The 23,393-nt window shown below is 49.6% G+C and overlaps 2 protein-coding genes across 3 annotated transcripts; one reads left to right on the top strand and one right to left on the bottom strand.

Moving 5' to 3' along the window:
* Window positions 1-239: 239 nt before the first annotated feature.
* Tlnrd1 (talin rod domain containing 1) lies at window positions 240-2,087 on the bottom strand. Its single transcript, XM_052763308.1, is given in 2 exon segments — window positions 240-1,215; window positions 1,218-2,087. Coding segments are annotated over 2 exon segments (1,089 nt in total). The 5' UTR covers window positions 1,947-2,087; the 3' UTR covers window positions 240-855.
* Window positions 2,088-2,506: 419 nt separating this feature from the next.
* Window positions 2,507-19,695, top strand: Mesd (mesoderm development LRP chaperone). 2 transcript variants are annotated; one of them, XM_052763310.1, is made up of 4 exons: window positions 2,507-2,800; window positions 3,235-3,251; window positions 16,548-16,780; window positions 18,383-19,695. In XM_052763310.1, exons 1-4 carry the CDS (start codon window positions 2,710-2,712, stop codon window positions 18,639-18,641), a joined length of 600 nt encoding a protein of 199 aa, XP_052619270.1. In that variant the 5' UTR covers window positions 2,507-2,709; the 3' UTR covers window positions 18,642-19,695. The 2 variants fall into 2 exon arrangements, with proteins under 2 accessions (XP_052619270.1, XP_052619269.1); XM_052763309.1 differs by lacking the exons at window positions 2,507-2,800; window positions 3,235-3,251 and adding an exon at window positions 10,691-10,955.
* Window positions 19,696-23,393: the final 3,698 nt, after the last annotated feature.

Raw genomic sequence — 23,393 nt, 5'->3', positions numbered from 1 at the left:
CCCCCAAGCACTGCATAATCCAATCACATGTCGCCTGCCTTTAAAAATAGATCACATACATTTGTCTTCCTGGGGTGCTAGGATGCTCAGAAGAGTAATTCTTGAGGGGGAAAGTGGCAAAGGTTGGGCGCTGGGGATTCACTTGCCAACCGAAGCAAACCTTTTCCCCACAGCCCGGTCCCACAGATGACCGGCAGCCTGCAGAGTTAGTGAGAACAGAGCAACTACAAAAAGCCATCTGAGAAACATAACAATTTAATAGATGAAATAAATACTCCAGTACATGCAGGGTAAAAACTTGACATTGAGGGGGGAAAAATCACTCTATAGTGTAAATTAAAAAATAAAACACACGCTCACAGTAGCTTTCCCCCCCCCACTTGCAAATCACATGGCAAAGTCATACTCTTATCACACCATGTATACGCTAATTCAACAAAAATAACGACATACAAAAAGGTAGCTACATCCATGTCTAATGAGTGAAAACTGAGGTAACCTTTCTTTTAATTAAAAAGAAGAAAGAAATGAACCCATGACCTTTTTCCTGCCCAATTAGTTAACTGAGTTGAGGGGCTGGAGTGTGTAAGGGTAATCCTGCAGCCAGCGGACCACCTACCCATCTTTTGCATCTGAGTCCCTACAGTGGGCTGGTAGACACCTGGGCCCTCTGCGTACGTGTTGAGTTGTGTGCATGGCCCTGCGTTCTGGAAAATTCCTCTTGAGCATTTAACATGGGGGGAGGGGGGGTCACCTATGATTTCTTTGGTATAAATGGAGAGGGGAGAAGTAAGTGTCTTCCTTTAGCCTGGGGTGGAAAACGGGTATGGGGGGGGGGGGGGATGGAGTGGGGTGTTAATTCACAGAATTGGAATTCACTGGCGGTAAAGTCCTGGGTGAAGACCTTTCCCTTAAAGCCTGAGATAGCAGGGTGCAGCCTTCAGACACGGCGCAGGCTGAGTTCCTCAGCCTCTCCCTGTGGTCCGACATCTTGGCGCCCCCATCGGGGTGCTGCGCCAGATCCCTGAGGCACTGGGTCAAGAGCACGCAGGCCGACACCACGCTCATGGCGCCTCCCAGGATGGCGGTCTGCACCGCCTTGCCTTCGGCGCTCACGGCCGCTGCGCGACCCAGGAATTGAGGCTCAGTGGCGAAGCCCACCAGAGCGCTCACGGCCTGCACCAAGGGCCCGCTGAAGAGCGCGCAGCGGCCTGCGGGCCAGCTCGCTGGGGCGCCGCCTTCACCTCGCGCACGCATGCCAGCAGCGCGGAGGCGCTGGTGCTCATGCACTTGACGCCCAGCTTGAACTGCTCGCGCGAAAACCGGTCCCGTGACTTGTCACTGGCCAGGGCGCACGCGTCCGTCAGGAACTTGAGGTTGCGAGACAGGCCCTGCGACACCTCCAGCAGCAGCTGTGGGGTCATGTCGGCCAGCGGGGTGGCTCGAAGCACGGCACAGCCCTGCTCCACCTCGTGGCGGCAGCGTGTCACACGGTAGCGGTCCACAAGGCCGGGCTGTGCAGGTTGAGCGCCCGGCGTGGCCACGGCCGCCAGGTAGGCCGCGTGCGCGGAGCACTCGGTCAGCGACACCACCAGGTCACCCAGTTCCACGAGACTGTCCCCCGCCTCTCCGAAGCGGCCCATGTTGAGCTGGCTCTGCACGTCGTGGGTGAGGATGGACAGCCCCTTGGTGCGCGCGATGATGGTGTCCCGGCACTGCTCGAAGGACTCGGCGCCGGCGCCAGGGGAGGCGGGGCCTTCGAAGAGCACCGGCCGCGCCTCACTAGACAGCAGCAGCAGGTCGGCCACCAGCTGCATCTTGCCCTTGCAGTGATCACAGATCGACACCAGCCTCTTCCGTGGCTGTGAGCTGGCCCCGCCGACGGCGCTCCCAGGAGCCGGAGAAGCCGCCTCGCCAGTGGGTTTCCCGGCGCTGCCGCTAGCCATCGCGCCCAGGGGGCACTGGCATGCCGCTGGGGAGCCCGCTACCACCGCCGCCGCGACTCAGCTGGCCAGGGCCGCGCTGCCTTCCGCGCACCATCATGCCACCCACCGCGGCGGGCACAGAGATCGGGGTGGCGGCGGCCGGGGGGGGGGGGGGCGGGCGTCGCGGGGCGGGCCCAAGCCCGCGCGACAAGCTCTTTGGGGCGCTGTGCACGCTCGCTGGAACCGTGAGCTGGGGCACGGCAGACTCTTAGTCCGCGCCCCTCGCCACGAGCCCTACCAGAAAAGTCCCCGCTGCCGGGCTGTCGCCGCCTTCCTGGGCATGGCCGGCCGGGCCGCCGGAGCGGAGAGGGCGGGACGGGGAGGCTGGGAGTTGTCCTTCCTTCCTTCCTTCCTTTGAAATCAAAATCCTCTGCTCCTGGAGGAGCGCGGGCGGCGGCCCCCGGCAGGCTTTGCTGTCAGCCGCGGCGCTGCGGCGATCGGGCTCCGCGGCGCACGTGGGCTTCAGGCGCGGCGACCCCGCCAGGCGGCACCGGCCGGCGACGGCGGCCGGGGCAGACGATCGGGGGCGAGCGGCCGCATCTCCGGCTCCGGCTCTTTGGGCGCTGGGCGGCCGCAGGGCCGAGGGCGTGGCTGGCTCTGTGGCGGCAGCGCGTAGTCGGTCGGGCGGGAGGCTGCAACACAGGGCGCTGGGCGGCCGCGCCTTCCCGCCTGGCGGTTCAGAGTGCGCGGCCCGGCGCCGCGGCGGCACGCCGTCCCCTCCTGAATGGCCCGCGCCCGGCGACCGGCTGTCGTGGCGACTCCATCCCTGTTCCCCCGCAGAACCCACGGGCCCCGCGCATCCGACGCCCCCCAGGGTAGTCGGTTCAGAAGGGGCGCGCGGCTCCTCGGCGGCCCGACCGGGGCCCCGACTCCTGCCATGTTTGTCAACCAGCAACTTCCGAGCGACCTCCGAGCAACTGAAAGGAAGGGCGGAGACCGCAGGCCAGGGGACACCCGCCTGCCCGCGCGCGGCTGCGGCTTTCGCCTCCTCGCGTCCGCCTCGCCCCCGGCTCGCCGCCGCCACCTCGGCCGTAACCTCCCCGGAGCCTATAGGAATCTTTTGTGTGGCGTCACCGCCTTTCGTTTAAATCCCGCTTCCTCCTCTTGCCCTTCCTCCCGCCCCCTCCGCCGATCCCGGATGCTTGCGCGATGCGCTGCTCCTCCCCCGGGAAGCTGGGGGCCGTGGGAGGACGCCGCGCCCAGCCCCGACGCTGCGGCCCTGGGGCCGGTGGTCCCTGAGTCTAGAGAGGCTGGGAAGCGCGTGTGGTGGGGCAGGCCCGCCCTCGCACCGCTCCCTGGCGCTGCGCACACCCTGGGGACACCGGGGCGCAGCCGCGAGTGGCCTTACGTAAGCTCTCAGCCAGCCCCGGGGCTTGGTGCTTCCTCCCCGCCGAGGGAGCGAGTGTACAAGGTGATCTGTTTTGCTTTCTTGAGGAGGAGGCCACTCACTCTCCCCTGGTTTTTTTTTTTCCCCCCCCGGATTCCAGTTCGAATCTCCGAGATTCGATGACTTTTGCAAGCCCTCCCCCGCCCTTTGTTGTGTTCGACCCTCTCCTATGCTTGGAACAGGAGTGCTGGTCATGCTCATATCCCCACAGCGAGTGGGGCGCAGAGACAGACCCGGCCGATCAGGAGTTGTGTGACCTTGGGCAACTTCTCTCTCCAAGTCAGGTAGTGTATGGTGACGTGGTTCCAGCTGGCCAGAATTAGTATGTGCCTTGATCAGCAGTTCGCCCTTTCCTGGCTCCATCTATATAATGGAATAATAGCGGCCATTGTTAAGTAACCAGCCTGTCCCTGGAGGAAAACACTGTTATCTCAGGGTTACAGGCTGGGAAACTGGTGGCCCAGATGGCTCCCTGCCCCATATCTAGGGATTAAACCTAGAGCCTTAAACTACTGTAGTTTTATTTATTAATTTAACTTTTATTTATTAATTTTGGAAACAGGATCTGATTAAATTGCCCAGGCTGGCTTTGAACTTGTGATCCTTCTCCCTCAGCTTCTCAAGTAGTTGGGATGACAGGCCTGTGCCATCAGACCCTGTGGCGAGGTGGACTAAGTGACTTCCTAAGCTCCTGACCACAGTTAGAAGAGGTGGTCCTCCACCCCCACCGGCCACCCCATTTCTTCCTTCAGGCCTTCTCTGCAGGAAACGCCTGGAACACCTGGGCCTGCTCCCAGCAAAGCACTCTCCTCTGGACAGTCCTGAAGCCTTCTGCTGGTGCCCAGCACAGCACAGCACAGCTGGGTGTGCTCAGCCAATGGAAATGTTTGTTCCTCTGTCTCTTCCTAGGACCTCCACAGCCAGTTATAAATGTTATTTATAAGTTGGGTGACCTTCAGATTTATTGTCCAAACCCCAGTAGTTTACAGAGTGAACTATGAGACAAGTTATTAATAAGTTAACGGGGAACAACAGATACAAACCTGGATGGAGAGTCATCCTACTCATAACCAAAAAATGCCCTTACGGATCGTCTAGATTCTAGGTGAACCGACTTTCTCTAAACTGAAGCCAGTAAAACCAAAGGCTCTCCAAAGGAGTAGTGATTCTGTAGGGTACTCCTTCATATTTTTCTACAAGGGAAAAGCAGAGCAGACTCTTTCCATGGTAACCCATGAATAGCAGTGAGTCTAAGGAACAGTTTCCTTAGCTCTAAAACCTTAAGAAAGGGGCCAGTGAAATGGCTTAGCAGTCGAAGGTACCTTCCAGGAGCCCAACAACTTGATAATTAGTCCCTTGGACCTGCATGGAGAAAGAGAATCGTCTCCTCCAAATTGTCTTCTGGCCACTACAGGGTGGCATTCACACAAATTCGTACACACACACACTAAAATACATGAATAAAAACTCATAACATTTAAAAAGCCAAAGAGAAGTCGAACCTCTTCCCCTGTGCTCACGTTGTTCCAGGAAGCTGTGGCATCAGAGTATTTTCCCAAACACGGTTGTTGCCCCTGGAGTCCAAGTTCCCTTTTCTTCTGTTGTTTCTAGAGCCTCTTGTCCCCAGGATATGGCACAGAGACTGCCCTCACTTGGTTTGCATCATGGAATCGTGTTTAGCTGTGCAATTTGGTGGACTAAATTTTTGGCCTTCCCGGCTTCACTATTTTCAGATAGTGCCGCTCTTCCTAAACTAACCTTACCAGGTTCCACCTTCACCTGCCTTTTGGGTTCTGTTTTTCCTTCTACCATTGTTTACGCACGGTATCTACCATGTGCCAGCCCCTGTTCAAGGGACTGAGCTTACGTAATAGATTGTAATAGGCAGCCTCTGCTTATGAAGATTAGAGTCCAGGAAGGGCAGGTTCACAAGCAAGGCCCCAAGTTACTGTTTGTACAGTGAAAGCTCAGAACAAAATGGGCATCAGATCGAGTACTACACACCAAGTTTTTCCGTCAAATTGAGCAGACTTATTTTGGTGCATTCTGACCAAAGCTAGGGAAGTAGAGGTGACCTGCAGACCAAAGCAGTGGGAACCAAACCTAAAATTTCCGGCTCTTTCTCGCCTTGCTGGAACTGTGCAGGAAATGTGCCCAGCAACATCTGTCTTCAGAAATGTTTCATCTTCTGTGACGCTGTACCCGTGAAATAGCATCTCTCTGGTCTCTTTCCCAGTCCCTGGTCATCATCCACTTCTTCCATGAACTTGATTATTTGAGGTACTCTATTCTTTTGTGCCTGTCTTATTTCACTAAGCATGATGTCCTTAAGGTTAGTCAATGCTATAATGTGTCAGAATTTCCTTTTTAGGGGGAATAATATTCACCTGTACATACTTTGGACATTCATTCCCAAGTTTCATGTTACATCCCAGAATTTGTGGGCTAGCAACCAAGCTGTCTGTGGTACACAGTGCCTGCCACCCAGTGGTCGGTACGGAGCAGTGTTGGCCATAGTTTTCCTTTGGAGTTGTGTTTCCTTGGTTTTATGTTTGTGCTCCCAGACAGTGATATCAGCTGATCTTTCTTACACATTTGCAGACATCAGGGTTCATTCTCTTCCTTTGAGTATCGCTGGTGGCCCGGTGTGGTGGTGCACACTAGCACTTGGGAGGTAGAGGCAGGAGGATCAGGAGTTCAAGGTCATCTGCTGCTATGTAGGGAGTTTAAAGCAAACCTGGGCTAGGTGAGACCTAGCCTAAAAACAGCAAATAACACCTCTCCTGGGGAAGAACAATTTACAACTGAGGAATGTGGCCCTATCCCTTTTTTCATCACAGTTGATGTGTAAGAGACCCTCACTGGCTAGGGTTGCAGAATCACCATGGAATAGGCCACCCTCCCTACTTGGTGTATTCTCTAGCCCTCTGGCACATTGTGATCCTGTCCAGTAGCACGCCTGGGCAAAACTTTGGCCTTCACTCCTTCATCGTCCCTGTTGTTAGTCCTGTAGTGAGCAAGGAAGCTGTGCACAGGCCCAGTGATCCATTAGCAGGAATGCCTGAGCATTCAGCTTCCAGGGTCTAAGAGTCGGGAATTCCTCCAAGTGTTTCCCAGGGTACCCTGTGTGGATAAGGTTGCTTGCACAGGCCAACAATTTCATAGCCTATTCATTCCTCTACTGGCCACTAAGAGAAAAGATGAATCCCAGGATTTAGGGACCACAGGCAGCTAACACTAACTATTCCTGGCCAGGATACCTGGTGGTTAGTACCTATAGATTAAGCAGGGCTGTTGCTGCCTCACACAGAGCCTCTCTGGACCTTTAGATACACTTGGGTATGTCTGCCCCTTGTTTCCACTGTGCTGTCTGACCAGTGTGGGTGAGGCCATGGCCATGCTGTTTGGGACTACAGGCCTAGCTCCCTCAACAACCCTGTCGAGCTATGAAGAATGGAGCTGGTATCTGTTCTCGTCCACATCCGATGCCTTGCATAGTCATCAGCCAGTGTTGACGGCATTCAGTTGTCAGGCCTTCTCTCAATTTGATTGTTAAAGGGTTAGTGTTTGACACCATTGACCTAACCACCAGGTCCTAGGCCTAATTGATTGACTGTGCCATTCAATTTCTCAAGTGTTTTGGATGTTGCTCAAGCAAAGTTTCAGGTAGTGCTAGAAAGTACCATCTACCTCCTTTCCTGTGGAGAACAGAGGCCAGCATGAGCCCAGGCTCATACTCTCATTAAACCCAAGATGCTCTTGGAGGTGGGGTGAGTATGCACCACAGAGCCAGGCCCCACCGTACTAGCCTCGAACTCACAGAGATCTGCCTGCCTCTGCCTCCCAAGTGCTGTAATTAAAGGCATGCGCCACCACCACCCAGTTCTGGCTCTAGATTTTGCGATCTATTTTTGTATTGGTCTTAGTGTTATTGTGCCCAAAGCCTCACTGGCTAACCCAAATGGTACCATGCATGGGAAAAGAAAGACATCAGGGAAGAACATGTCCTGTATTCCTGGACCCAGATTTTTGTCTGCATGGCTATACTAGCTATTTGACCACAGTTAAATGATTCTGAAATCCAGACAAGTACAGGGGCTGGGGGTGGGGAGATGGTTTAGTGGATAAAGTACTTGCTGAGCAAATACAGGTCAGCCCTCAAGGAGACAGAAACTGGAATCTTTGTAGTAAGCCAGCTAGCCAGGCTAGCAGAAATGGCAAAGTCCAGGTTTGAAGAAAAGACCCTGCCTCAGTGTATAAGGTGGAAAGTGATGGAGACACGAGATGTTAACCTCCGGCCTTCACACGAATAACACACACACTCACTCACAAAGAAGAAATAAGTACAGACACTTATCATGGCATGATCCCTTTAGCCCCTCCTGGAGTCTATGTAGAATTCACAGTAGATGGCTTTTCTCCTCTGCTAGTACAAAGCCTCTGATACAATGCAGAGGACTACAGATCCACCTCCCTGTGTGTCTCACCTGCCTAACAAGCCATTGGTAAATAAGTCCTTCAGAGTTGAACTGGTCCAAGTTCCAAAACACCAAAATATACTTAAAGTATCCAAGTGCTGAAAATGCAGTTGCTCCAGATGTTTTCACATCAGTGGAGTGGGAGCCAGATGGGTTTCCTCCTCAGATGACAGTCAGTAGCCCTGGAACTTCTGACTTGTTTCAACAATTGCAGTACAATACTAAAAAAAACCCTTTTATTCTCTGTAACTAGATATTGTGGGCCAAGAAAACCAGCATTTTTTTCACCTTACCTTGGCAGTTGGCAGAATGAATGACCAGGGTGACCCCGCCCTGCAAAGCACATGATCGGCCACAGCTGTGCGTGTTTTTTAGCATGACTGTGCCAGGACAGAGCTCCAAGCCACTGGGTGGAGCAATGTGCCCCTGGGAGAAGGCTCATGACATTTCCCCTATGATTTCAGAGAAGAAAAAAAAAATTCCTCTTTTTCGCTTATGAGTTGTTTCTGCACAATGTCAACAGAAAATTTCCTTATGTTTATGCATATCTGCGCATGAATATGGAAAATGTTAGCCTCTGCTGCAGTGGTATAAAAGCACACCACATTTGACCTTAGAGTGAAGGTCAAATAAGGCACATATTGCTAGTTAGCTGCTGTCTTAACCTCCACTTTATGCTTTCCCCTTCATAAGAAGCCTAATTTTATTTGGGCTGGTAGCAAATTCAGCTAAAGGACAATTCCTCAGCCCCTCTCAGAGAGGTAGACTCCAGCCAATGAGACGAGAAGCGCTGTGCACAATTCCCAAATAGGATGTTGAAAATAAGTTGATCCCACTGAAAGACATTCTCCCTTCAGCTTGGCTTCTTTCCCATTTCCTCTGATTGGAATGTCATCTGATGGCCGGAGCACCAGCAGCCACCCTGGACCTTTTGTTGACCTTGAGGATGGAAACTCCAGACCAGTGTGATGAGGTAGTCTGAAAAAGAAGTCTGGATGGCTCAGGACACCCTAACACACTCAGTTTCCACCTACTTCTGTGAAGGAGTATCAGTCATAAGAAAGACTGTTGTTTAAACATTTTGGATAGGGTTTGTACTATCTGAAACCTATTAATCATATCTATCCAAAGCACAGAGAAGCGGTGTGTGTGTGGTGGGGGGGAGTAGTAATAATGTCCATGTGTAGGGACAACCAACCACCCAACAAACCACTGGCACAGTAGTGAAGGGTGTGATAGCCCATGCCTTTAATACCATCACTTGGGAGGCAAAGTCAGGTGGAGCTCTGAGTTGGAGGCCAGCCGGGTCTACAGAGTGAGTTCCAGGACAGCCAGGGGCTCAACAGAGAGACCTCGTCTTGAAAAGTCAGAAAACAAAAAAGCAGAACTATATAACAGTAAAGAGATGAAATACTCAAGGACTCCAGTATGTTTAGTAATTCATACACTGTGCTGACATAAACAGTGAAAACCATTCTTGAGATACTTCCACATTTGTAAACATGGAAATAAATTGTATGCAGTATGTGATACCCTGGGGTAAGTAAACTATATTACTATGTTTGAATATGTCCAGCTATAACAAGGTTTCATGACTTATTATATAATTTGAAATTTTAAAGAAATCAGATGTGCCGCTTAAAGCTTATGAAACTTTAAGGTATCTCCGACCACAAATATTTTCTTTTTATTTCTGAAAAACTTAGTGGTCAAAATCTTGTGAAATAAAAAAAAAATTAGTGTGATTTTTAATCTTAAAGATTAGAGCCACAGTAATAAGTGGAAATCACTTTTTTTTTTGTTTTTTTTTTTTTAATAGAGTTTCTTTGTGTAGCCTTGGCTGTCCTGAAACTAGCTCTGTAGACCAAGCTAGCCTAGAACTCGATGTGCCTGCCTCTGCCCCCTAGGTGCTGGGATCACCACTGCCTGGTTGAGACTGGAACTACTTTAAACAATAAAAAATGGTTATAAATTAATAATTTAATTTTTTTCAATATTTATTGACAGCGATATTGAAAGATGGGTGTGTTGAACTGTCTGTGGGACAGATTGACAATAGATCCTTTATTTACAGACTTGGAAAAAAGTTGCCCTGGCTGTGCTTAGCTTTTTAGCTGGAAGTTCTCGTGGGAAATTGTTAGGAAGTGAGGCTGAAAGTCCACACCCTGAAAAGGGCCTCTTTAGGGTCAAGGCAGTTTGCATCTCTTCCCCTCTCATTCATTTCACAGGCAAACAGCTGAGGCTTCAAGGACGCTGTTTGGCAGTTTCTGCAGGCCCTGAGGGAACTTTCAGATCTGACTAGCGAATGAGAGACGAAAAGACTGACTTCTAACAAAATCCCCCCCCAAAACCGTAAAAGCACAGTCCAGCAAGACCCAGCTAGGGTAGATCATTGGGCCAGGCCAAGGGGAGGAGCCCGTGGGGCGGAGCCTGGCGAGGGGGAGGAGCCGGTGGGGTGAAAGCGGGGGAGGAACAGTTGGCGCCCAGCCAGGTGAAGTCCTAGAGCCATGGGGCGGAGTCTGGAGAGGAGGCGGAGACCTAAGGGCGGGGTCAGGAGGGGGAGTCGCGGGGCGGAGCCTGGTGATGAGGGGGTCGATGGGGCGGAGCCTGAGGTTGGAAGCCTCGAGGGAAGGCTGCTGTGGGGCGGAGCCAAGGTGAGGGGGCGGGGCTTCGGGGGAGGTCAGGACTGGAGGAAATGATGGGACGAGGTGGGGCGCGGTAGGCTACTGACGGCGGCGAGGCTGAGGACCCGAGGGTGGGACTGGGAGCTAGTAGTGGGCGTGGTTCTGCTCAGGACACTCCAGGGGCGGGGTCGGAAGCCAGGGGGCGGGGCGGGGGCGAGGCCCGGGCTCCGGGAGTTCGCGCGCTGTCTGCGCAGGCCCAGTGTGCGCGCCGTCGCTACGCTGGGCGGCTAACATGGCGGCCTCCAGGTGGCTGCGCGCGGTCCTTCTGTTTTTGTGTGCCTCGGACCTTCTGCTGCTCTCTTCTCCTGGGGCCTGCGCGGCCGACACGCCGGGCGAAGCCACCCCACCTCCACGGAAAAAGAAGAAGGACATCCGCGATTACAATGATGCCGACATGGCGCGACTTCTGGAGCAGTGGGAGGTCCGTGCTGCCCTCACTCCCGGGCATGTCTCCATCCAGATCCCTTCTCTCTAACCCTTACTCCCTTGGTCTTGTGACCCTCTGACTTCTGCCCCCTGATTTCTTGCCCTGTCCTGTACCCAGGGCCCTTACTGACTGTCTCAAGTTGATACTGACCACCTCCCGCTCCTGTGCCCGCCTTCATTCCACCATGGCTCAGGCCTCTCTCCCCAGTGTCCTCCACTGCCGTGGCTTCTCGGCCACTCCAGTCAGAGTTTGGCCTCTCACCAGTCAAGCCCCACTTTCCCTGCTGTGCCTCGGTAGTCTCTACATTGAGCCGGCACACAGGGAGAGAGCGCTCCTGAAGAGCGTTCCCTCACTCCCCCTCCTGTTCCGGAGTGAGTGGGTTGTGAAAGTTGTCTCTCGAGAACGTTTTTTTAGCTTTGACAGAGATCCTTCCAAATATAGAGAGGGTTTCCGACTCCTTTTGGTTTATGTTCCTGCTGGGGATTTTGTAATTTCGTGGGTGGACTGACTTTACTGGTGGGGAGAGCTAAGGCATCTCATATGGAACCCAGGTTTTTCATTCAAGGGAGCAGTGGACTTGTTTTGTGAGAGGCTGTTTTCTGATCTGTTACTTGCATGCACTGGGGTATGTAGTCACAGTGAGTGTGAATAAGGTGCTAAGGGGCGGTTCCGAAAGTGATTGTACTGTCTATTTGATTTGCACAGCTGATGGGCAGGAGTCACACAACTGTACTCACTGTGTAACTTGGGGCAGGTTGTCTCTTTCTGCAAGAGAACTAACTCCCAAGGTTTGTTTCCGATGCTGATGTTTTAACTTGTAGCTAACTCTGTATTGTTGGAAGGGGGTAAAGACTTTTGGGCATAAGCTTAAGACAGCCACCTGCCGAGTTTGACTAGAAGGGGACTCCTGTTTTCATGTTATCTGTACCTGACAGAAAAATTGGAGTAGTGGGGCCATGGTAGTGCATGTTTGTAATTCCAGTACGTAAGAAGCTGGTGCAGGAGGCTAGCCTTAGTTAAACCTGAGCTACATAGTAAATTTCAAACACAGTGAGACCCTGTCCCCAAAAGAGAAAAATTAGAGTAGATTTGAGTGGGTGTGTATGACTAATGGGGAATCCCCTTATTCTCTTCTCAGTTTCAAACTTTTTTGGACTCTAGTAAACAATGCCTTTTAATCTGCCCAATGCCTTTTAATCTGCCTTACCTTGTGAGAAGCTTTGCCATGGACGATGTTCAGACACTGAGGAAGAGGAGGTTGCAGAAATAAGCAAGGCATCATCAGAATAATGGAAATAACTGTAGTACACCAAAACAAAAATGGTTGGCTCCTATAAAGATAAGATGCTGTAGGAACACTAGAAGGCTGCAGGGAAGGGACTGCATTTTAGACAGGATAGAGTATGTGAGAAGAGTCTGAGAGAGACCTGGATCTTGGGCAGAATAGCAGAGACCAACAGGTCAACATACACTTAAACTTGTGAATTTGGTCTGGTAGAGAACCCTGCCTATGTGCCTCAGCATGTGTGTGAAGGTCAGAGAACAGGTTGGGTGTAGGTGGTCAGTTCTTTCCTCCCACCATGTGGGTCTTGGGGAATTGAATTCAGGTCATCCAGTATGCTCAAGGCAAGCATCTTTACCCACTTTACCCAACTCATAGCCCTTTGAAGATATTTGTCTATCTGTTGTATACGTTTTTTCTGTTTATTAGTTGATGTTCTTGTTTGTTTTTGTTGTTATTTGGTTGGTTTTCGAGATAGGATTTCTCTGTGTAGCCTTTGGCTGTCCTGGAACTTGCTCTGTAAACCAAGCTGGCCTTGAACTCACAGGGATCCACCTGCTTCTGCCTCCCAAGTGCTGGGATTAAAGGCATATGCCTTATTAGTTGATATTTTACTGTTAGTAATTCGTTTTTTGTTTTTTGTTTTTCCTTTATGTCAGGACGGACAAATCCACTTAAACTTGTGAATTTGTTCTGGTACAGATCTCTGTACTTTAGTTTCCTTATATGCATGAGGGAAGTGTTGGTGTTCATCTCAAAGCGGTTGCAAGTATTAACTGAGAAAACTGGAAGGACTTGGAGGAGTACAATTCACAATCAGTATCCAGTATCAGCTAATTAATTTAGGCTGTGTCTGAAGTAAAGCAATAGTGAGTGAAGGTTGCTGGGAACCAGGCCAGTGAGGTCTCGAATAGATAGGGCCTGTACTGTATTTAGAAGTAGTGAATAGGTGGATCTGATGGGGATGGAAATTGTCTTACCCAGATATTACAACCTGTTTCTAATCTTTCTTTATGAAAACATAATTTTAGTGGCTGTAATCAGTACAGATGGACTTTTAAAAATTGTGTTTGTTTCCTCTGATAGCTGTTAAGCAGTTCCCCATGTACTGTCTTTATACTTTTAAGCAAGTTTAGAATGTGCCCTGGAGCTGTAGAGGGGTTTTGAAGGAGAGATAGTCACTCTGGAAAGTGGAGGATGGGTGAGCTGGGAGGGCTCTGAAATCTGCTACACGGTATCTCCTTTAACCCTTTCTCTTAGGTGATAAGGGAGGTTCTGTTTCCTGAAGGCTGACCTTGAGGCATCTAGAAGCAATTTGCCCAGGGTCACAGCAGGTTAGCCTAGTTTAGAATTCTGTCGCTTGACCTCAGAGCCTCTCTTTGACCCACTTAGCGACACTGCTGCACACGTTAGTAGTGTGCACTGTGCAGGTGGACTGTCAATGAGGATGTTAAGTGTGAAGCCTAAAGCCTGCACGATTGACACACGAGGGAGAAATATGATCTGATGACCCTATCTACTGCTGAGCTTTATCCAGAGGGAAGTGTGTGCCCCTCGTCTTCTGTTTCCGTGAACAGGGCATGTCTTGTTTTGCCAGCTGCCATGCAGATTGAGCTACTGTCTGTAGACACTGTAGATGTGAGCTCCCTTCCCAACAGCCCTGGTTCTCTTCTCTTCAGTGGGATCTTCAAGTCAGTGAGTGCTCTCACTCCTTCCTAATCACATGAACGTCTCCTGAGGGTCCTGCGTCAGGTTTGTGCAGAGGAGGTGAGGACTCTGTGTTAAAACTGATGCTGATGATGTTAAAACTTTCCCAAGTGGCACAGGAAATAAAGATATGATTTCATTTTCTGTGGAGGCCAGAGGGATTGAAAAGCCAGAAAATAGATTTGACTTTGGCATTAGGTCTTCTAGTTCATGTGTAAATTGTGCTTGTTCTTTGAGAATCATCTGATTCCTTGAGTGGAGAACTTAAGCAGTTTGCTCTGAAGGTTGGAGATAAAATGTGTCCAAATGGAATATTCTAGTAACTCAGCAGATGGTAGCTATTATCAAGGCCCCTAAAAGAAGAAAGTTTAGCTTGGTTGTCTACAGACAACTGTGGAGCTTGGTGAAACCAGTTGAAAGGTCAAGACTGCATGCAGCTGAGTGAGTGTGTGTGTGTGTGTGTGTGTGTGTGTGTGTGTGTGTGTGTGTGTGATGCACACCTGTAGTTCCGGCACGTGTCCTGCTCCATCGAGCCCCACCTTGTTCCCGTGGAGCAGGGTCTCTCACTGAACCTGAAGCTAGGTGAGTGGCCGGCAGACTCCAGCCATTTTTCTCGCTCCAACCCCAGTGCTGGGATCGTAGGCCTGAGAGGCCATGCCAGCTTTCAAGCTGGTATTCGTTTAGTTTGTGTGAGGCACAGGTCAGAACAAGTTGGGTGTGGGTGGTCAGTTCTTTCGTGCCACCATGTGGGTCCTGGGGATTAAACTCAGGTCATCAAGTGTGCCAAGGCCAGTGACCTTTACCCACTGAGCCAACTCAACAGCCTTTGGGGGATTTTTATTTGTCTGTTGTGTACATTCCTTCTGTTTATTAGTTATTCTATATATTGGCTATTTATGGATATTCTACTGTTAATAATGGATTCTTTTTTTCTCTCATTTCTTTATATCAGTATGGACTTTTTGGGGAGCTGTAAATCCTTACTATTATTTTGATGTTCATGTTATTCCAGATTTGGTCCTTGAGCATTTGGTCAGGTTGGCGTCTGTGTCATTCTGACGTGGTGTGTGAGTCACTGAGCACTTCTTCCTGATGCAGGAAGATATTTAAGGGTTCATTTTTGTTTCACATGCAATGATTAGGCTTTTCTTCAAGGAACCTACATTTTAATATTTTTACCCATCCACCTCGTCTACCTGTCGAGTCAATCTGTGCCTACAATTCCAGTCTGCTCCAAGGTTCACCTTCCTCCTTCTGTGTTTGCCTCTTCCCCAGTGAGGGGTCTGCTGCAGTCACCCTCAGCACGTCTGCACCTTTGCCTCTTCCCCAGTGAGGGCTCTGCTGCAGTCACCCTCAGCACGTCTGCACCTTTGCCTCTTCCCCAGTGAGAGGTCTGCTGCAGTCACCCTCAGCATGTCTGCACCTTTGCCTCTTCCCCAGTGAGGGGTCTGCTGCAGTCACCCTCAGCACGTCTGCACCTTTGCCTCTTCCCCAGTGAGGGGTCTGCTGCAGTCACCCTCAGCACATCTGCACCTTTGCGTCTTCCCCAGTGAGGGGTCTGCTGCAGTCACCCTCAGCATGTCTGCACCTTTGCCTCTTCCCCAGTGAGGGGTCTGCTGCAGTCACCCTCAGCACGTCTGCACCTTTGCCTCTTCCCCCAGTGAGGGGTCTGCTGCAGTCACCCTCAGCACGTCTGCACCTTTGCCAGCTCCTAGAATCTAGTGAAGGTGCATTCAGAATTGTTAGGTCACACCACTGCATAGAGCAGACCTGGACCTGGGATTTAACATCTGTGTGCAGTGGATTGCAGGTGTTCAGTGTACAGCACGAGGAGTTCGTTTGTTTTGCTCTGCTGGGGATGGAACCCAGGACCCAGGAGCCCACAGTGAGTTTTGAATAGTGTAACCCACACCTTATTGAAATACAGAACTAATGAGTTGATGGGATTACAAACCATCACACCAGATGTTCCTTCATGTCCTTCTCAGTCTGACCCACCTCACATCTCTCTCCTGAGGCAATCAGTGTTCTAATTTCTGTCCCCCACATTCGTTTTACCTGTTGTTCTTGATACTTAAACAAATGGGATTGTATAGTATGTCTTTTGTGCCTGTTGTGTGTTATGTTTTAAAAAGAAAGTTGTCTTAGTGGTGTTGGAGATTGACCACAAGGCCTTGCACATTCTAGGCAAGTACTCTCCCACTAAGCCACATCCCCAGCCGTTTTGTAGTCAAGATCTTGCTAAGTTGCTTAAGTTGGCCTTGAATTCTCCATCTTTCTCCTTGATCTACCGAGTCACTGGGATTATGCACTTTAGCCAGTATGCCTGTATTTGGGATTTGTTATAGGTGTATTTGATTTTCATTGCTAGGTGGCATCCATAACAATGTGGCTGTTTTTATATTCCACCAAGTTGGGTAGGTTCTTTGAGAATGAAAACATCATAGAAACCTGTATGACACAGGAACCCTGAGCTGTTAAGGGAATCTTTCATTTGTAGTAATTTGGTGCTGTGGACCCCTGCCTCTGACATCCTGGGCGATATCTGTGCCATTGGAGAGTCTGATGACAGGGTTAATGCTCCCTCTCTCTGGCAGAAAGATGATGACATAGAAGAAGGAGACCTTCCAGAGCACAAGAGACCCCCCGCACCTGTTGACTTCTCCAAGCTCGACCCAGGCAAGCCTGAGAGCATCTTGCAGATGACAAAGAAAGGGAAGACCCTGATGATGTTTGTCACCGTGTCAGGGAACCCCTCCGAGAAGGAGACAGAAGAGATCACCAGCCTATGGCAGGGCAGCCTCTTCAATGCCAACTATGATGTTCAGAGGTAGAGACCCCAGGCTAGGCTACTGTTTTGGGTTTTGGGGAAGGGGTGGGTTCACTCCTCACACTTATAAAGATCCTCCTGCCTCTGCCTCCCCGGCACTGGGATTACAGCTTCCCATCACCTCACCAGGGCGTGTGCTGGGGATTTTTCTGAGGCTGAAGCAGGGTGCCCTTTTTGGCAGTCTTCCCAGGGACCTTAGACCTTTCCTGTCTATGAGTTCCTTTAAATTTATTTCAATATTTTTTTCTTTAAATATTTGTTTTTTGTTGCTGTTGTTGTTTTTGTTTTTTTGCTTTTTTTGTCCATCAGTAAGTTTGTTTTAATATCTTGTTTATCTTTGTCTCTAACTTTTACTTCATCAGAATAAAGAGTTGTATTGCTTAGCCTCTTAGGATGAATGAGTTACAGGTCTACAATCCATGGTGTTGATACGTGCAGCTATAATAGGTGACTAATAAATAACTAATGTGAAGAAGTCTGTTTTCAAAGACCATATGATCTTAAAATACAATGTGGAAGATTCTACTTTATACATATTTCATACAGTTCAGTTTTGATCATGTTCACCAGCCTCCACCCCCTCCTGTGTCCATCCTTACCACCCTCTCTTCCCTTCCCATCCATGAGTGTCCTTCCGTTTTTAGAGCCTGCTTTTTCTCCTTAGCAATGGTTCTGAAAGTCTAGCTCTTCAGATGTCTTAAGAGAGTAAGGAAGTGATGAGAAAAAACAGGAGTTTTGAGAGTGCACAGGCCAACATGCCTTCATCAGATCCATGTCTTGGTGATGACTGCTCTCTGATGGAAGCCTTGCTACTGAAGGGGGCAGGTGTGGAGTGTTCAGAAACAGAAGCGTCATGCCTTCTGGCCATGCTTTTGTGTGTCACCCAGACCCGTGCTGTTCCTTTTTGCTTCTTGGGCCCTGCTGAGTGGGCATAAATAAGCTGAGTTGCTTGCTTCTGACCTTGGTAGTTAGGATTTCTGCCTGCTCAAAGGTGTCCTGTGGGCCTTGAGGAAGACCCTTGTAGTACCTGCTCTAAGCCAGTGCCTTTTAGCCTTCTCAGCAAAGGCTTTTTGTCAAATAAAACTAACTAGACACTTCAGGACATAAAAAGGCTGGGCACAGTGGCAGGTGCCTGTAATCTCAGCACTTGGGGGTGAAGTCAGGAGGATCTGAAGTTCAAAGTCATTTTCCTATGAAGTCATCTTGAGCTACATGAGACCATTTATCAGGGAAAAACAAAACAACTCCCCCCGCCCCAAAAAATACGTAAAACAGAGATGGATGTAACATTTCAGAATGTTAAAGATAAAAATGGAATCACCCCCTCCTCCAGCACACCTGTGCCCCGTCTACAGCCCCCTAAGGAGTTTTTCTTTTATAGTCTCATTTATGCCTCAGGATCACCAGCATCTGCTTCTGTCTAGATCCAAGCAGGATGCTTGTTTAGAGCTGAGCCAATATTAAGGTCAGCAGCCACTTGGCCCAAGACAGTACAATACGGTGTTCTGTGTTCGTGTGGAATTGAAGTGTGGTTATGGGCCCCACCTTTCTCTGACCCTTGGCACCTCACTAGCATTGCTAACTGGGGGCTTCTCTGTTTAGGTTCATCGTGGGATCAGACCGTGCTATCTTCATGCTCCGGGATGGGAGCTATGCCTGGGAGATCAAGGACTTTCTGGTCAGCCAAGACAGGTGTGCTGATGTCACTCTAGAGGGGCAGGTGTACCCTGGCAAGGGAGGAGGAAGCAAGGAGAAAAATAAGACAAAGCCAGAGAAGGGTAAAAAGAAGAAGGAGGGAGATACCAAACCACGGGCTTCCAAGGAAGACAACCGAGCTGGGAGCAGAAGAGAAGACCTCTAGCCAGGTGGTAAGCTTCCCGCCGGGTAGGCAGGACCACACAGCCAGCCCCTTGCAGGCCCGTGAGGCAAGCGGGTGCAGGAACCTGCATACCAGATGACATTCTCATGTCTTCTAGAAAGGTCTGTGCATGACCTCTGGTCAGTATCACAGTTACTGTATGAAGGCTTTACATGTGAAGGCAGGCTTTGTGATTGGTAGTGGACACTGGAGAGTCATGCTGACTGTGGCATCACCTGACATGGAAACTTGATGGATGTTTGTACCTCTTCCATCTGGTGAGTCCTCCAGAGTACCACTTCCTCCCTCTTCACTGCACCTGACGTGTCTGTGTCTTACAAGGTCTCGTCAGCCGAGCGAGAACCTGTGGCTTGACTGAGGCAGGCATCGACTGTGCAGTGGTGAAGATAATGTGCTGTGTGCGCAGTGCAGCTGACTCTGCACACCCGGGGTCCAGACAGCAAGCTCATTACAGGAAGTGATGCAGATCACGAGGCGGTGCCGCTCCGATCCCAAGGAATCATTTCCGATGGCTTCAGTGCTCCTCCTCGGGTCAGGGGAGCCGTTGTCTGTCAGTCTTCCTGTGGTTGTAGAGGGAATGCTGGGAGGAGAGGAGGGTGCGGTGCTTTAGTTGAGGGCATGTGCTCTCATGGTCCGACAACCGTAAAGCTGGCGAGGTGGAGGGACCAGCAGCATCTCCATAGAGTGGACCTCATCTCCAGTATTTCTAAGTGGTTTTCTGTGATAAAGTGCCTAAACTTGTGCTTTCGTATGGTACTCTCCTGTGTGCTGCTGCTCTTCACATCCGGGTTTTGCTGTTCGTAGGTTGAAGCCTATCTAAAGGAACATTTCTATGAGAATGCCTTTTCTAAGAACTTTAAAACTGCAGTTGTGATTTGAAATTCAAAATAGAACATGTACACATCCATGGCTAGAAAGTGTCCCTGTCAGAGTGTTGCAGTGTGAAATTGCCCTACCCTGCTGCCAATACTTCCTTCCAGTGGAGCTACTGTTGATCGTTGGTTTTTCCAAAATAAAGTGCGTTTACCAGCTTCCAGTGGCGTGTATATTCTGTCCTCATTTTGGTTCCTGTTCATGTTTCTCTTAGTGAGCCACGCCCTCTCCCTCCGCAGCTCAGGGTGTCCTGGACACAACCTACGAAGCCTCTTCAGAAAGAGGTTTTTCTTGGTCCTCATGCATTGTGAGCCTGGGAAGATGATCTGCTGCTGTCATGTTTGAGGGTGCTGCCAATTCAGGACAGGCTGGGATAGGGTACCCAGCTTGGTGGTATCTGAGCCCAGCAAATCTGAGACAAGCCACATCCCTGAGGTTTTTGTGTTTTCACATGAGGCAGTTGATTGACTACTGTCTTGTCTGTAGCTGTGATGCTCTTGTCCCGTAGCTGGAAGCCTTCATGCTGCAGACACAAGGCTGTCACTGCTTTCTGTGTGATGTGTAGCCAGTTCACCAAAATTCATGCATCATCTGTGATGCACTTGGTGCCACTGTGTGCCAGAGACAGTGCAGACATGGCAGAAAAGACAAATGACCTACAATTTAAAATGGTAACCATGGGGAGAATGGAAGAAATGTGGAATGGAGGGGGCCGGGTGGGCAGAATCTTCACCTTATTGGGATGGTCAGAGGCTACACCAAAGGCCAGAAGGAGAAATATACCATCAGGGAACAGCCTCTGCAAGGAGAAACAGCAGAAAAGGGGACTTCAGAAAGGTCACCAAGGAGTCTGGGCTGGGGAGTGAAGACCACAGGGGATGCTGGGGTTTGGGGTGCCTGAGCGGTTTTCCATGGTTGGTACTGTCTGATAGAATGGAGAGCCTCCCAGGTTTACAGGAAGCGAGCCTTGAACCAGTGCTCAGTCCGTGCCTGCTTGTTGCTGTTCCTAGTTTAAGGCTGTGCATTCCAAGCTCTGATGAACAGATTTTCCTCTCCAAACGCATACTTATTTGCTACTAGAAATTACATTAGCATATGAAGATTTCCTTTTATTGTAACTCAATTGTTTAAAATCCAGACAAATCTAATTATCTTTCCTAATTATTAACACTACGCAAACTGCCCAGTGTTTTCAAATTCCTTCAAATCTTGTGTTCAAGTTTCTCAAGCACAAGAAGCGGGTGTGTGTGTGTGTGTGTGTGTGTGTGTGTGTGTGTGTGTGTGTGTGTAATACTGGTGCTTCTTTGAGTCAGAGTAGAATTTAAGCATACTGAAGACATTCGTCTCCAAACTACAGATTCCTTGCAGTGGTACCAAGGCAGGAAAAGCAGGTACGGTGATGCATGCCTGTAATCCCAGTGTTTGGGAAGTAGAGGTGGGAGGATCAGGGGTTCAAGGCTAGCCAGGCCAGGTTACATAGTTTGAGGCCAGCCTCAGCTATACCTGAAACCCTGCCCGTCCCACCCCCCAGGCAAAACAAACAAACAAACAAACAAACAAACAAACTAAACCAAAAGGAGGAATAGTTACGAGAGGAGAAATCTGTCACACAACGCCCAGGGTATTCCAAATTCTTGGGTGCACAGTCTTTTCTTGGCATAGAGTAGCTCTCAGCTTCCTTCCTAAGTTGACCCTGTGCTATAACTGCCCTCGATTCTCACGCTCTCAGAAGGACCCGTTACGTTACAGTGACTGCAGGTACATCTGGACAGTACATTTGCTTCACTCCGGTGTCCCCGAGACCACTGGCTCTTAGTTCTCTTTCAAGCCAGGAAGATCTGCTCGTTGGCTAGCCATCTCTTCTCAGGGAGAGCCACCTTAGTGCTCCAGGAAGCTCCTATGCTGGAGATTGGTCCTGGCATTGAGTCGGTTATCAGCATTTCTGAGTTCCAAGACAGCCAAGGCTACACAGAGAAACGCTGTCTTGAAAAACACAACAACAAAAAAAGACTCGTCACCCCCTGAGCATTATGTCAGCCTTTATGCTGTGAGACAATGTGGCAGGTATGACTTTTCGGGGGTCTTCTTCAGCATATCACATTCTACCCCTTTGGAGAGGTCTCAGGCCACCATATTGTTACCCATGGGAGAGAGTGGTCTTTCTACTACAGTCTAAGACTCCTTTCCTTCAAACAAATTCTTTTACATTTGTGTATTTGTGCAGCATATGTGTAGGCGTGCACACTGTCCTGGATCCTAGGTGGAGGTCAGAGGACCGGCAACCTGTTAGAGTTGTCCCCTTCCTTCTATGTGGGTCTCAGGGATTGAACTCGGGTCACCAGGCTTGGCTGCAAGTGCCTTTACCCACTGAGCCATCTTGCCAGGCCGGATTCTTTCTACTAACTAATATTCTGTCATTTTGCTAGGAAATGTCTTCATGCTGCTTTTTCTGAATTTTCAAATTACAGATTCAGCTCCCTCTCCTTCGGTTTAAAAAATTGTATAAAACTTGTCCTTTATTGTTAACTTAGCTGTAGTTTTCTGTACGGATTTTGCATAGCAATTTTTTTTGCTTAGTTCTAAAATAGTTTTTTTGTTGTTGTTGTTTTATTTTAATACTTTGAGACAAGATTTTCCTGGTGCTCAGGCTGACCTCAAACTCACCATATAGCCCAGGCTAGTATCTAACTTCCTCAGCCCTTTGGATACTTGGTTTACAAGTATGTGCTAACAGCATTTTTTTTTTTTTTTTTTTTTTTTTTTTTTTTTTTGAGACAGGGCTTATTCTTTGGCCCAGGCTAGCCTGGAACTTACTATGTAGTCCAGACTGGCCTCATTCACAGTGATTAACCTCTCCCACCTCAGCCTTCCAAATGCTGATATTATGAGCATGGACTGCCCTGCCTGGCTCTGAAATTTTAAACATCCATCAGTTTTTAAATCTCATCTTTGAGCCGTTTGATTTAAAAATTAAGTTTTTATTAAGTTCTCCAACTCAGAAAAACTCCAGTGGAGACTCTCCACCTTGGCTTATATATTTTTTTTCCTGTTAGAATATTTATCTGTGTTGGGATTGGGGATATGACTTGATAGCATGCACAGAGGCCTAGAGTCAGTCCCAGCCATCACATAGACCCGGTTTATTGATGGCACAGGGCTAAAACACAAGTATGTAGGGGGCAGAGGCAGGAGGATCAGAAGTTCAAAGTCATCCTTGACTCCATAGCAGATTTGAGGCCAGCCAGCCTGAAGTAACGAAACCTTGTCTCAAGAAAGTATGTATTCGTTAGTATTGGCTTGCTGTATTCGTTTGCTGTTGTTGAATTCCAAGTATCTGGGTAGATGCCATACCTGTTTCTTTCCTCTTTCATTCATTGTTCAGTAGACACAGCTTTTCAGCCTTGAGCCCATGCCAGCATTTGCAGTGAATTCTCCTGGACCTCCCCCGCTGCTCTGAGCTGGGAAGATGTGATCTCTAGCCAGATGCTGCTTGCTCCAAACTGAACAGTGAGGAGAGAAAGGTTCAGAGGGCACCGAGCTTGGCCTTGTTTGGCAGGTGGCCTTTGCCTCCTGTGCTTTCAGGAAGTGGCCTAGACTAGGATCTTCCTCCCAGGTGGGGGAAAAGCAGTGGACTTCAGACCCTCACTCCCCAGTAGATGTGGACCTTGGCCCCTCTGTCAGGACAGGATGCGTGTTCTCTGCTTTGCATCTGTCTTTCTAGAAACCGTTTTTCACTTGCACCTTCTGCAGAAGGAAAGGCTTCACAATGTGTGGCTTTTGGGGGTGCTGCTGGGGCGGGGTGGTTCAGTTGGTATAGTACTTGCAAGCACACAGACCTGAATGTGACCCCTAAAACCTACT

This window comes from Peromyscus californicus, unplaced genomic scaffold, assembly GCF_007827085.1.
Source record: "Peromyscus californicus insignis strain IS unplaced genomic scaffold, ASM782708v3 Scaffold_4__1_contigs__length_199733344, whole genome shotgun sequence".
In the NCBI taxonomy this organism is placed as follows: domain Eukaryota; kingdom Metazoa; phylum Chordata; class Mammalia; order Rodentia; family Cricetidae; genus Peromyscus; species Peromyscus californicus.
Note: the sequence above shows the minus strand (reverse complement) of the source record. Positions and strands in the feature narration are given on the sequence as shown.